Here is a 14,535-nt window from a genome sequence, read left to right as displayed (position 1 = left end):
TAATGACAGTCAGATTTAATGATCCCTGATCACATAAATTTCCTTTTCAGTCAGAAGCCCTAGCATCCACCCACACATACAACATAGAGGAACTGGGCTGGAGAGCTTTCATTAAGAACAAAATCAGTTTTTCACTCTTACAGCTCAATGACTTTGACTTGTTTTAATGATGCTAGAAATGTGCAGGTGCTGTAGTCTCTTAGAATGCACACCATACCACAGCAAACGGCTGTCACACAGGTGTAAAAACATATGATTAATTAGTCTGTCAATCAGCATTTTTCTTAATAACCATTGTTCCAAGCCTTTGTTACACAGAACTTTTTAGCAGAGCTTCATTAGCATAAGCTCTATGATGAACAGATATTAGAGCCCCAGGGTCTGATGGGTAAGAGAAGCAGCTCTCTGGTGTTCTACTGGATGTTGGTCCACTCTCTAATGTCCCCTTTTCCCTCTCCCACCCACTGTGCGCTTTGTATTTCCCCAGATAATTGAGTTGGAAGAGTATCCACACTCGTAGGCCTCTACCCTGATCACAGCCAGTCATGGCACATAACCCAGCCATGCAACGGCAGCCAGTCATGGCAAATAACCCAGCCATGAGACGGTAGCCAATCATAGCAGATAACCAAGCCAGGAGACAGCAGCCAATGATGGCAGATAACCCAGGTGCAGTAAAGTGCTGTGTGCTGAGGCCTCCTTCCTGCTGGGTTCTTCATGAGAACATCTTCTTCAGTCTGGAGATGAATCCTGCCTCCTCTTTCTCAGGCTGCTCCTCTTCTCTCTTCTGCTCTGCTCCAGATGCCTCTCCTGCATGCTGAGAGCTCCCTGTACACAAAGGTGACACACACACATTTTTTATTAATGATAAAGAGACCATAATTCTTTGTTGGGTGTCTTTACCAAATTTCTACTGTCCCGAACAAATCTTTGTTTTGTAAAGTGTTATTCACATATAAATAAACACACCCAAGATAACATATTGAGTTATGGTCATTTATTCTTAAAATAAGTGTACATTCTCACAATATACTTTCACTTCTTTTCTTTTTGTTGTAAATAAGGTTACATAAACACCTTCCATTTCTAACCCTACAATATGCTGTTATGACTAACTTGGTCAACTTGGAATCAGCTTCATTTTTCATATGCATGCCCACTGGTCCAGACGCTCTTGCATTTCACCGCTATACGCATCGTGACAGATTTGTTGAGCGATTTCTAAGATTTTTAGTTCTGACAAAAACAGTGTCACTTTATCTGCCTTGTTAAGATATTCCCTACAAACTCCACAGAACATATCAGGTACAGAGGGGTCAAAATTGACCCATGAGGGCAAGGGTCTCTCTGCTTCGTATTTGCGCTTCACCATTTTCCTGCACATCTCCTCTGATCGTTTGTCAACAGATAATATCATTGGTTTGTTTTGACTGGATGCCTGAACGCTTAAGACCATTTTTTGCATGACAAGGGAGTTAAATATATCAAGTGAATTTAGTTTGGCGTCAGTTACGTTATTAACGCATTGCGCCCTCCACACGAACTTGCCCAAACCGGTGAGTGATTTTTCGTGCTGCTGTCCTGACGTCACGTTTTATTTGCACCGAGCATCCGGGGCAATAATTGTTGTGGAACCCCGCACTGAAAGAGAGGGCAGGCTGTACCTGTGGGTGGCCGGGTGACACCGTGCACGGTGCCCTCCACGTCCGTCTCATCCTGGGCGAAGCTCAGCATCAGCTCCCGCTGTCTGCGAGTCAGCTTCCTGTTAGGTACACGCCACAAACACTCTGACTCAGGAACCACGGCGTGGAGCAAACACAGCGTTTCGTCTAGAAAATGTGACCAAGAAGCACCGATTTGTTTGATCGGAAGAGCAGTGTGCCTTATCCAAGATAGTGTGTATATTACAGGAGGTAGCGTGTATATTATCTGAGATGGTGTGTGTATCACCAAAGGTAGCATGTGCACCCGAAATAGCATGAACCAGAGAGGCAGACGGACAGTGTGCTTGTGCACCCATGTGTTTACCTGGGAACTCTGACTTTGATGTGGACGTAGTGGTCGCCGTATCCGCCCCTGCCCATGTGCGCTATTCCCTTGCCGCCCAGCCGGATTGTCTGGTCTGTTTGAATCCCGGGAGGAATCTGCAGGAAGCACAGAGATGCTCTTTCTTTCTCAGTCACTTTACATTTTTACCTTCACAAGATAATAACAACAATTACAGCAAAATCACCATCACCACCAATAATATTAGTAATAATGATGTGTGTTGCTGTGTGGGGAAGGATGTGTAATTTTTCTTGTTGGGTCATGTTACTAAATTGTGGGATTAAGTTTTGTATTTTTGATGTGAAAATAACTTTGCCGGTTTTGACATTTTTCACAATCGAGGAGAAAGTGAATTTCTGTCTCAGCTTTACCCGTCATGCAGTGACCATGTTCTTTCCTTTGGTCAGCCAGGTCTATCTGTATCTGCCCTTTTCTACAGCTAGCCTGTGCTCACTGAGCCTGGACTTGGTTAGGCTCTCTCTCTGCTTTGTACATCTGACAGTACGGAGATACTCTGCCAATTCCAACTCTGTTTAGGGCCTGATAACACTAATTTACTATGAGTTTTAGTTTCATAGTCCCAATGTTCCAAACAGCTGCTTTCACTTTGCTTTATAATCTGATTTAGTGGTCTATCTCGCTGCCTGTCTCTCCCATCCTGTCTCTCTGTCTCTCTCTCACCATGATGTCCACCGTGTTGTAGAGGCCCTGGGCTCGAGCTGTTCCCCCAAGGACAGCCTGAGCCACTGAGATCATCACATCAGAGTGGATATCAGAGCCGTCACGCCGAAACACTGGACTCGTCTGGACCTGAAATACACATGCATGCACCAATTTATAGAATTACACACATTACGCAAGCAAAATATGCTATTATATAAAGCACCTGGTGTTGTAATGGCTCTAACCCCTAGGGGGGAGTATTGATGCATAACTAAACAGTTTTGGCAAAATATACAAAATAGTTTGAACATTGGTAATGTGAAAATATTCTTCAATTCCATTGTAATCCTTGTACTGCCAACATATTAGGAATAAGACATTTATTTAGTAGTGCTTCAGGATGCACTGCATATTTGGTACAAGCCTGCACAGTGCTGTGACTGTGTAAATAATTGTGTTTGTGTGTGTGTGTTTTATGTCCAGTCCAGGTTCAGATGAAGGGATGCGGTAAACTCACTCTGAATGTGATATTTATCTTCTTCTTTCCAACAGACATTCGGATTGTCTGCCCATCTTCCACTCCTAAAACATACCAGTGAAGGTCGCGCACACACACACACACACACACACACACACACACACACACACACACACACGCATGCACACATACATACACAAAGTGTAAGTAGGCTTCGGTTACTATATATCTTTTTTTGACAAAGTGTGCTATTAAATTTGACAACTATTTCATTTGAGTTTCACACACACACACAAACACACAAACACACACACACACACAGACAGCGCTAACCTGCAGGTACTGGCACCATGACAGTTTGCCTCTGTTTGGTCTGGCCTGTTCCTCTGCACATCACACAGGGCATGATCATGATGGAGCCCTGCCCACCACAACGTCGACAGGTGGAACGCATCGTGAATGGGCCCGTGTTTATCGACTCCTATACACACACACAGGCGCACACACATGCACACAGCCAACAGCACAAATAAATCAGGGTGAAATTCTTTCTGGAAGTACAAAAATGTTGAAGCTGACTCTAAACCAAATGTGAGTTCCTGTTTCTGATCAGGCTGATTCTAGCAGTCCTGATGTCTCCACACAGCAAAGCCAGTTCAGTTCCTGAGTCATCGCTAGACAGTCGCCGTGGTGCCCTCACCATGCCTGTGCCGCCGCAGTAGTGGCAATGCATGACCTTGGTGCCCGGCTCGTGACCTTTGCCCTTGCACCGTGGGCAGCTGTCCTCCAAGTTCACAGTGATCTCCTTGTTCTCTCCCTTTGCTGCCTGAGTGAACGTCAGCTCCATCACAAACTACACACACACACAAACAAATACAGAAATACACAAACAAACACATGCAGAAAAAGGCAGGCACACACACACACACACACACACACACACACACACACACACACACACACACACACACACACACACAGCTTGGTGAGAAAGTAAAGACTGCTTGGATAAATAGTGTGTTACAAATCATTAGGGTATAGAGCTCCCACAAAGCACTCTTCAGTTATTCTTTAAAAAAAAGTAACCCCTACTACTGCTAACCGTACCAGAAGAACCAAGGAACTAATTAGTCTTATTTGGTTTCACATTCCGCCGTTTGTGTACGATGCCTTTTTCCTGAGCTCTAAAGCACATCTACCGTATTCCAGTCTGTGGAGAAGGCTCAGAGTTCTGACACTCTGGGGTGTGTGGCTGACCTCTGGCGGCTGCTCAAACATGGAGCTGAAGTCCCCGAAGCCACGTGCACCAACAAAGTCCCCGAAGATCTTCCGGAAGAGCTCCTCTGGGTCCGTGGGAATTCCGTACCTCCAGTACTGCTGCTCCGCCCCCCTCGCACTCGGATCTGCCGAGCCATACGTGTCGTACTGCTTCCTCTTCACCTCGTCACTCAGAACCTGTGCACATGCAGAGGCACATTCACACGCACACACAACAATTTATGAATGAATAAACGATCTTTTTATGCGTGACCGTTTACTCCTGGGACTCCATGGGAAAGATCACACAGATGACTGATCACATCAAGGTGAAGGGCTTGCATGCCTAACCTCATATGCTTCTGCTATCTTGGCAAACTTCTCTTTGGCCTGCGGGTCATCTGGGTTGGTGTCAGGATGGTATTTTTTAGCCATCTGTAGAGAAGTGAAGTGTTCAGCTCTCACAGATATACACATCTCTTTACAGGACTAGGAAACGTCTCACTTTAGGGAACCGTTAGCTACATTTAGTTACAGCATTTAGTGCACGCAGCACGCTTTTGCGCTGCTACCCACCTGCGATGACTCTCCAGCTCACCTGGTAGTAGGCCTTCTTGATGTCCTTCTGCGTGGCGGTGCGCGGGAGCCCCAGCACGCGGTAGAGGTCCTGCTGGGCAGGTCGCAGGCGACCGCTGTGGAAGGAGCGCGAGCTGGGAACACCGACGCTCTCGAGCCCTGTCACAGCACACCAGAACGGGCGGTAAGATATTTTCTCCAAAGTCCTCATCACTAATGCAAGTACGGTTTCGGTTTGCGTCCTGTCAGCAAATTCATTCAGAAATGCGGACAGAACTGACAGAGCACGAATGCCTGTGGACAGCGGATTACGTGGCATCGAAGGTAATGAAAAATATTTGATAAAATAGAATTTGATTAAACATTAATTCTATTGCATTAATTGCTCTGTGTGTTCCTAATGATAAAGGTCTCTAAAGACTGCCTTCAATAGAAAGGGCAAAAGATTCAATATTATTGAAAGATAAATGACACGAAACATAATTGTTATTTTATATGAATTTTACAGCAAGTGGAATGTATAGTAGCTCTCCTGCCTTGGTTACTGCAGACTAGAGGGTCTAGCATCCGTAACTTTGTAACTGTATACGGCACTTGCATCATCCACTGCTTTCGAGACCAAGTCACCAAAACATTTTGAAGAGCTTTTTTCCCAATCATTTCAGTACTGCACACATTAAATACGGACAGAATAATTTTTAAGAATGAGTTACTTTTGGTTAAGACAGCTGTGTAGTGAACCCTAACCGGCTTTCGGCTCACCTGACAACTCGCTCAATGTCACACGGTCGTCGTCTCTCCAACGACTTGTACGGAGCCCCGGCATATAGTAACGACATCCTTTTACTGTGAGGCCACAGATATTCCTAATCCTAGAGGACGGGAAAGGCGCACAAGTCGTACTGAGTTGAGCAAACGTTTTAGATATCCAGCGTGCAGAGATACGGACAGTGGAGGCAGACATGTTCACGTCGCTATCAAGGCCGGCGAGCCTCTGCGCATGCTCGGGCGATGGCACTTTTGGACGGTAGTTTATTTACTTTATATCGCCACCAGATGGCGGTGTATACTCGCAATCTGTTTTCCTTTACCTTACACAGAGAGCGATGTTTACAATTAGTCGCACAGGGGAGTTTTGGGTATCTGTCGTAATATGTGTCGAGAACATAGATTTTTACTAAAAACCAACAGCGGTATACAATATATGAGCTGCCTCGAGAACAACCGAAAAACTTAAGTCTGGGGGCTTTTAGCCTTATTACTATCGTTTAGAGAGGCGCTAAGCACCGGTCATTACTGTGTTTATTGTTTACTGCTTCCCCACTCTTCTGGACTCCTCGGGGCAAAACATCATTTTATTTTATTTCTTGCTTACTAAGTATTGTCTGCACACCGTTAAATTCAGCCCAGAGTCTAGGGCATTTTTTTAAAACCAGGTTCAGGCCCAAAGGTTAGCCTCAGCCTTTGTTATAATTGCACATACAGGCATATTCTTGGCTTGTACACAGGACTGATGTGTTGTCATCTTTAATTTTAACATATTGCTCGTCAACTCATGAGTTTAATCAGATATGAACATATGAGACTGAAAGCGATCCTACATGTGCTAGTGTCATACCAGATTCTCTCTTGCCTCATTGCAATCGGCATTTCCCAATCCTAATTTTCATGTTTTTACGTTCGGAGCAATACACTCGGATGAGTTATAACACATCTACAAACCATTAAGGACTTTTGAAGTTTTCTGTTTTTGTGTGTGTGGGGGGGGTGGGGGGGGTGGATGGGTGTGTGTGTGTGTGTGGGTGGATGGGTGTGTGTGTGTGTGTGGGTGGATGGGTGTGTGTGTGTGTGTGTGTGTACTTGTTCTAGCCCCTAAGCTAACTGTGACCTTAATTAGTAATATATGTAACCAATTGTATTTTCCAGTGTGTGCTATTAGGCTCTGTAACTGGTTGCTATACCAACAGTCTATATGGTTTTGTATTGTGCAGTGTAATACTGAGTCCCAGGCTTTAGGCTTTAGGCTACAGAACTTTTCAACTACCTTAGAACCACTCCTCTAAAATATATCATTGTTTATCCCATTAACTTTATCGCATATATATATATATATGATGACATATATGTAATATGACCATATGTTTATCTCTGATTCCTTGAGAGGGACTGGTATCACTAAGACACTCCTAGAAATTAGGAAGCAGTTTTGTAAACTCAGTTTGGTAAACTCAGTTCTGCAAACTCAGTTTGTTGCAGTGTCTGGAAATTTTTACTTTTAAAATGTTTGCATTTAACTTTCCTGTAAATTCGATTTTCCTCTAATACATGCTACCGCCTTTCGGTCAGTTCTGTAGGTCAGTTCTGGCGGTCAGTTCTGGTGGCCCTGGTTGTAGTGTGAGCTCACGCCGGGGTTTTCCGCTTGCCGCTGACGTTGGACAAGGTGCTGTTTTTTCTGTAATGAGACACAGGACTCTGGCGTGTTTTACAGGCCTTTCCATCATGGGCCCCTGGTTTTTCCCCGCAGTGTCTCCCTGTGGCGGCCGGGGTTACTGGCAGCGCTCCGACCCAGTCCATGTCTCTCTAACGAGAATGGCCAGTGTCATGATGATGTGGGTTTATGGTCACATGTTTATGTTCTGCATTCCCCCACACTGAGAGGTGAGGGAAGCCCTCAACGAGAGGACTAAATGGCTCTTGGAGTGAGCGATTGTAAAGTCTCTCGCTCTCACTCTCTCATGCTCTCACTCCTTTTCTTTCAAGACGGACAGAGAACATCCATCTCTGAGTGTTTTGTGAAATGTAAATCTTCAATTCCTTGTGTAAATCTTTAATAAGGAATCATGGATAAAAATAGAGTCCCACAATGTATTGATTGATCAGGGTGACTGACGGTTTCTATAGTAATTGCAATATGACTATGAGGGGTGGGTAAGAACTGTAAGAACCTCAATAAACTAAAACTGACTGTGGGTGGGAGCTGAAAAACTCCTTGTTTGCTGAACTGGGATTAGTCTGATTCTGGTTCAGTTTGCTCAGTTTGGTTGGTGTCTGTCTGTTGGGGTTTGGGTTATTGGATGTCTGGGATGTGTGTGTGTGTGTGTGTGTGTGTGTGTGCGCACGCGCGCTGTCATTTTCATGGCATTGCTGTCTGCTTTGGTTGCATTTAAACCTTTATTGCTGATGTTACTATGATGTTACTATCAGAAGCCCTGTAATGTGTGTGTGTGTGTGTGTGTGTGTGTGTGTGTGAGAGAGAGAGAGAGAAAGTAAAAGAGGGAGTTTAATTCATCAGCCTCTAACTTTTTTTCCACTTACGTTTACCTCATATACCCTTCTAGCACCCCTATATCAACTAAGAAGAAAGAAGTGATTCAGTACACAGAGATTCACATGCATTGAAAACCCTCCAGACCTTTGACACATAGCACCCCATCCATAATCACCCAGCTAGGCAACAAGCGCTAATACAGTCAGATAACAGAGCAGAGTGGAGCTGCCTGAATGTAAATATAGGCATTATATCTTTTTATGAAATACCTGTGAAGGGTGTGTGTGTGTGTGTGTGTGTGTGTGTGTGTGTGTGAGTGTGTGTGTGTGTGTGTGTGTGAGTGTGTGTGTGGGGTTGTAGGTGTGTGTGTGTGTGAGTGTGTGTGTGTGTGTGTGTGTGAGTGTGTGTGTGGGGTTGTAGGTGTGTGTGTGTGTGAGTGTGTGTGTGTGTGTGTGTGTGTGAGTGTGTGTGTGTGTGTGTGTGTGTGTGTGTGTGTGTGTGTGTGTGTGTGTGTGTGTGTGTGTGAGTGTGTGTGTGGGGTTGTAGGTGTGTGTGTGTGTGTCTGTGTGTGTGTTTTTTGCCTGGATTCCATTAGTGCCCCCCTTCCCCATCAGAGTTCTGCACTCTGATTGGCTCTGATCACTGCCACATGCAGGTTGTGGAGGCTGAGTGGAGAGGGGGTTAGAGGTCAGAGGTAAGGAGGATGTCACCCATTTTACAGAATTAACTTCCATTCAGTGTCTGATTATGGGACTGCTTAACTCTTCACATGTGCACTGTTTATATTTCGGGTCTCGTGTGACGTTTGACTCTGGCTGGCTCTCGGAGCAGCCTACCGTATGCCTATGCTGGACTCCAGCACATCACTGCTCTCCTTTCATATGGCTCTTATCTGATCAAAGTGTTTGGATTGCGTAGGCTGAGCCGTTAGCATAGTGCTATTGGAAAACAGTATTTTTTGGATGGTATTATTTTTACTGATAGTTAGAGGAGAAAGAGAGAGTGATCACACCTGCCCAACAAAACTACAGTCACCCTTCCTGGGCTAGTATATAGTTCAGACAGTATGTACTTCATGTATTTATGCCAGGTAACTAATTTGACTAACTGGAGCTGTAATAAAATCTTGATATTTGCGTTACCCAACTGAATGAAAGCATTAAATTACATTAAATCCATCCTATCTTGTAACACACACATACACAAATACACTGGTGAGGAGTAATAATATAACAGCTATAGCACAAGGCTGTGGTTTGAAGTGTTTAAATGGAACATTATGACAAATTGCTCCCGGAACCCATGGTATTTCCTGCTGGATCCTGTATCATGGTATTCCTGTACTGTATCCTGTATTGTGGTATTCATGTACTTTATCCTGTATTGTGGTATTCCCTGCTGGATTCTGTATCATGGTATTCCTATACTGTATCCTGTATTGTGGTATTCCCTGCTGGATTCTGTATTGTGATATTCCTGTGCAGTATCCTGTATTGTGGTATTCCCTGCTGGATTCTGTATCATGGTATTCCTGTACTGGGTCCTGTATCAGGTGGGCTCAGGCCTACTTGGGTTCTCATTAATGCTGGACATCTTTCTGTGGGATGCCCTTCATTAAATCACACCGAATTACTTTGTGTGTGTGTGTGTATGTGTGTGTGTGTGTGAACAGAGAGCAGCCACTAAGCATCATCAGTCTGCCCCTTTCTCCAGTGGAAAGTATAACAAAGAGACAGAGGCTTTCTCTGCTGTTGGGTGGATTGCACTGGGTCTGATTTATTAAGGATCGAAAGCCAAAAAGATTTTTTTCTCTTTCTTACTGAGTTTAAGAACGGAGGCAGATGAATTGCTTGTCTCAACGTATGGGACCAAGGCCAAAACTGCTGGAGTCGTCCCAGGTGTGTGTGGGGTTACGTCCCAACCGAGTGTTGATTACAGACCTTTCGTGATGTGAACTGAACTTAAGCCACATGCTGTGTTTGGAAACTGAGCACCAAGGCAAGCCTGTGTTGCAAATGGCCAAAAGATGGAAAAGAATCTGTTCTAGCCCACACATTTAAGTGCGATGTTGACACACGTGGGGCTCATTTCTGATTAAGCATAAATTTGGCAACATTGTTTTTATTTATCTTGTGAGAACCATTCTCTTGTGCCAATCAAAGAAGGAAGAATTGCTTGCCAAATAACATGACAATCCCCTTATTAGCGTGTTACTGATCCGGATGCATGTATGTAATTTGTCCATTGCGACTTGAAAGAGAAAGGACAAACCAATACTATTTTCATCGGCTCTTTCTATTTGTGCACTTTCCTTCAGCGTATTACAATTGTAGGTCCCTCAACCTACGACGGGTGTGTGATTCAGACCATTTAAACGTGTAATTACGTTCAGATGCAGCCGCGCGAGGGTCAGGGCTTGGTCCATAATTACGCTCAGAGTAAAATTAGCTGCTTTTTGTGTCGTCTGGTTAGTCTTAGTTTAAGGTGACAGACACTAAATCAATCCGTGTGAACCCTTTCCTCTCTCTCTTTCCTCCTTGTTCTCTCTCTCTCTCTCTCTCTCTCTCTCTCTCTCTCTCTCTCTCGCCATCATTTATGTCATCAGCAGGCCCTGAAAACATAAAATGTTTCATATTTTGGTGATGGTTTCCAGCTGTAGCTTGCTTTAAAGCCTGAATTAGTGAGCACAGGAAAATCATTGTGGCTAGCGCTGGTGCCAGCCCCTCACTTACAGGAAACATGGTCAATGGAGACACTGTTGTTTTAGAAGCAAAGCTGTTAACATCATTTCTAAACATTTGTTACTGTGTTTCTCAAAACCCCTGCACCCCCGTCCCCATGTTGTTCATAACTATTTAAAAGTGAAGCATGTTACACCAAATTAAGGTTTCAGAATAAAGGGTAAATGCTGAAAGCCTAAACAGTACTTGAGTAGCACGTCGTCATGGTCCGATTTTAATCTTCTTCTCTTCCTTTAGCCACTTCCACTAGAGGTGACAAGCACATCATGGGGCTTCCATGTAGCTTGCTGTAAAGCAAACGAAACGCTGTCATCTAAATCAAGTCAACCGCATTTCAATTTCGGTCTTAGCAATGCCGCTAAGTTGGGGACGCTCGCACTCAAAATCCACTCAAAATCCATTTGTATGTATTTGAAGGCATCTAGCCTTTTCAAATTGACAACGGACCTCACCTTTTTAGTTGTGCTGGAGAGGGACCAGTAAGGATACCAAAACTGAGCCTCCCACTCGTCACTGTCCCCATGTCAATCTGTTACTGAGGCCTGTCCATATGTCAGTCTGTTACTGAGGCCTGTCCGTATGTCAGTCTGTTACTGAGGCCTGTCCGTATGTCAGTCTGTTAATGAGGCCTGTCCGTATGTCAGTCTGTTAATGAGGCCTGTCCGTATGTCAGTCTGTTACTGAGGCCTGTCCATATGTCAGTCTGTTAATGAGGCCTGTCCATACGTCAGTCTGTTACTGAGGCCTGTCCATATGTCAGTCTGTTACTGAGGCCTGTCCATATGTCAGTCTGTTACTGAGGCCTGTCCATATGTCAGTCTGTTAATGAGGCCTGTCCATACGTCAGTCTGTTACTGAGGCCTGTCCGTATGTCAGTCTGTTATTGAGTGCCTAAAACCTCAACGCTGGAAGGAAGCACAAGCCACAAACCAGCTCAGCTATTTCACGCCCACAACTCCAAGCAGCCTCTGATAATTTAATACCTGCTCACCCAGACTTAGTCAGCCACCAGAGGCCTTGGATTGTGTGTAATCACCCAACTGGCATGTGAGCCTCTTGGCAGAGAGGTGAGGAGGTTACAGAAACTAGTTCTCCGGAAAGAGGGTTTTCCATTTAAAGACATCCAGCAGTTTTATTCTAAATTCTTTTTTATGCATTTTAGATTATGGAACCCCCCACCCTTTTCACCTTTTCAGTCATATTAATATTAGTCTGTACACATCAATCAGGCAGGTCTAGTGAATAAAATACTAATAAATAAGATCAACTCCTTTAAAAGGAGTATTGTTCCAGCTTGCCTAGTTTGCCATTAAAAACTCGACAAAGGTCTACATCATGGCCAAATTGGTTATTCCTGCCTTCCCTGAGGATTCCAGTGAAGCAGACTGCTCTTCTGAACTGCATTTAACATGCTTGGTGTTATGGTGATTTTTTTAAAACCATAAATGACACACTTGATGTTATGGTGATAAGCATAAATTGCAGGGAAATGAGGCATCTTGTCACACTTTTCACACTTTACTATATATCATGGGATCAATAGATCATACAAACTGCAGTGTTACAAACTGCAAGCCAAATGAAAAAAAGTCTCAGCCATACAATTTTTAGTCATGATGTTCTCATATCTAATTTCAGTCCAGACTTATAAGCATTTAAATAGTGAGCATACACTTGTGTCATGTTGCCCCAACAGCGAGTGAGACACCACACTATGCGAGGTAACACATCCCACCATGTGGGGTAAGACACCACACTATGCGAGGTAACACATCCCACCGTGTGGGGTAAGACACAGCACTATGCGAAACAACACATCCCACCGTGTGGGGTAAGACACCACACTATGCGAGGTAACACATCCCACCGTGTGGGGTAAGACACCACACTATGCGAGGTAACACATCCCACTGTGTGGGGTAAGACACAGCACTATGCGAAATAACACATCCCACCGTGTGGGGTAAGACACAGCACTATGCGAAATAACACATCCCACCGTGTGGGGTAAGACACAGCACTATGTGAGGTAAGATGCCAGGACTGGTCTGGTGATGAGCCCCAAAATCATTTGCCCCGAAATGACAGCTTGAGACAAACTACATTATCATTCTGATCTATCAACGGGCAGGTGACCCTCTACCACTCCCTCGTCTCCTTTTTCTGAGTCGGGTTCTGGTTTGATCATGTGTGGCTGCATTAGTCCACTATTGCAACTTGCCATTATGTAGCATACAGTAGGTCGCACCTTGGGCAGAAAACCGGCAGAGTTTGAGTAGAGTCGAAAGTCAGCAAGTAAACTCAAGCTGCAGTTGAGTGCCAAAGGGGTGGGTGGAGACAGAGGCGGGGACTATTTTCATCTTCATAGATCCATATCTACTGAATGAAGGCATAGGTGGAGAGCTGCATCTAAGGCACTTTTAGGGCATTCTTAATATGCAATTTTTATGAAGATAGTTACGTTTTTAGGAGTTTAATCAATCACAGGAGGGTCTTTAAAAGTGTGACAAGATGCCCCGGTCTCCCATTTTGTCTGGACTGTTGTAGCTCTCGCAAGAAGATTTTTCATATGAAACTGGCAGTAGAAACTTGCATGTAAACCAAAATATGCAACCTTATTTTTGTGGGTAGACCAGAACCTAAACTGTAGGTCTAAATTCAAGGAAGCATTTGTACGGTTTTATTCTCATGATGGAGTCGTCCTTTGGCCCTGGCCTCCACGCCCCGCGGTGGTAGGGGTCGGGCTGCTGCTCTAGTCCCAGCTGGGCTGCACTCTTGCTGGGAAGGCTGAGGGGTCAGTCCACCCCTGTGGGAACCCAGAAGGGTGAATCCATGCTGGAGGACGACTGGCATCAAGGCAGGGAGCTGGAGAAAAACAGGACTTTACAAGTGTGCTGGCACCCCCCATATTCCTAATGAGGATAGAAATCTGTGCTACGATAACTACCTAAGTGAACCCAAACAAGGCTGTCTGTGGTGGGGAAACACCAAATCCATTTAAAGGACCTCTGTCAGAAATGATTCTCTGGAATATATATGAATGTATGTATGGAATCTTCTTTGGATCTATATTAAAGATTTCAAGATTTTAGTTATATCTATATTAGAGATGCATTTGAATATCAATCAATGTTAAAGCCAATCCAATATCTATTTTATTAAAAACCCCAATGTGGTTCATTTGTTTGGGTGAAACTATACAGAAAAGCTTTATTTACAAGACGGAAGCATTTTTTCCTTCCATTGCCATACAGCGTCTGTCTTAGTGACATGATATTTATTGGTCATCACCTGCCTAGTTATCAGCTGTACTGTACTGTACTCACCTCAGCACACACAAACACACAGTACAGCTACCTGACTAACTCTTGAAATTTACACTATAGTTCATCTGCATTCTTTTCTCATTAATGAATGCAGATGTAATTCCCATTTTCACTTAATATTCACCATATAAATCTTCTTCTTGTGAATGTCAGCCAGCAATAAATTGTTGTTTCCCT

The 14,535-nt window shown here is 44.2% G+C and overlaps 1 protein-coding gene across 1 annotated transcript; it reads right to left on the bottom strand.

The window, feature by feature from the left end:
* On the bottom strand, positions 1–6,013 carry dnaja3b (DnaJ heat shock protein family (Hsp40) member A3b). Its single transcript, XM_026996594.3, has 11 exons — positions 5,786–6,013; positions 5,046–5,182; positions 4,799–4,882; positions 4,448–4,645; positions 3,891–4,043; positions 3,524–3,671; positions 3,230–3,294; positions 2,731–2,859; positions 2,029–2,144; positions 1,665–1,762; positions 1–828 (listed from the first exon to the last, which is right to left on the bottom strand). The coding sequence occupies exons 1-11, from the start codon at positions 5,985–5,987 to the stop codon at positions 716–718; spliced, it is 1,443 nt and encodes a 480-aa protein (XP_026852395.2). The 5' UTR covers positions 5,988–6,013; the 3' UTR covers positions 1–715.
* Between the last annotated feature and the right edge of the window lie 8,522 nt (positions 6,014–14,535).

The sequence above is a fragment of the Electrophorus electricus genome, chromosome 23, assembly GCF_041902795.1.
Source record: "Electrophorus electricus isolate QZ-2024a chromosome 23, ASM4190279v1, whole genome shotgun sequence".
Lineage (NCBI taxonomy): Eukaryota > Metazoa > Chordata > Actinopteri > Gymnotiformes > Gymnotidae > Electrophorus > Electrophorus electricus.
Note: the sequence above shows the minus strand (reverse complement) of the source record. Positions and strands in the feature narration are given on the sequence as shown.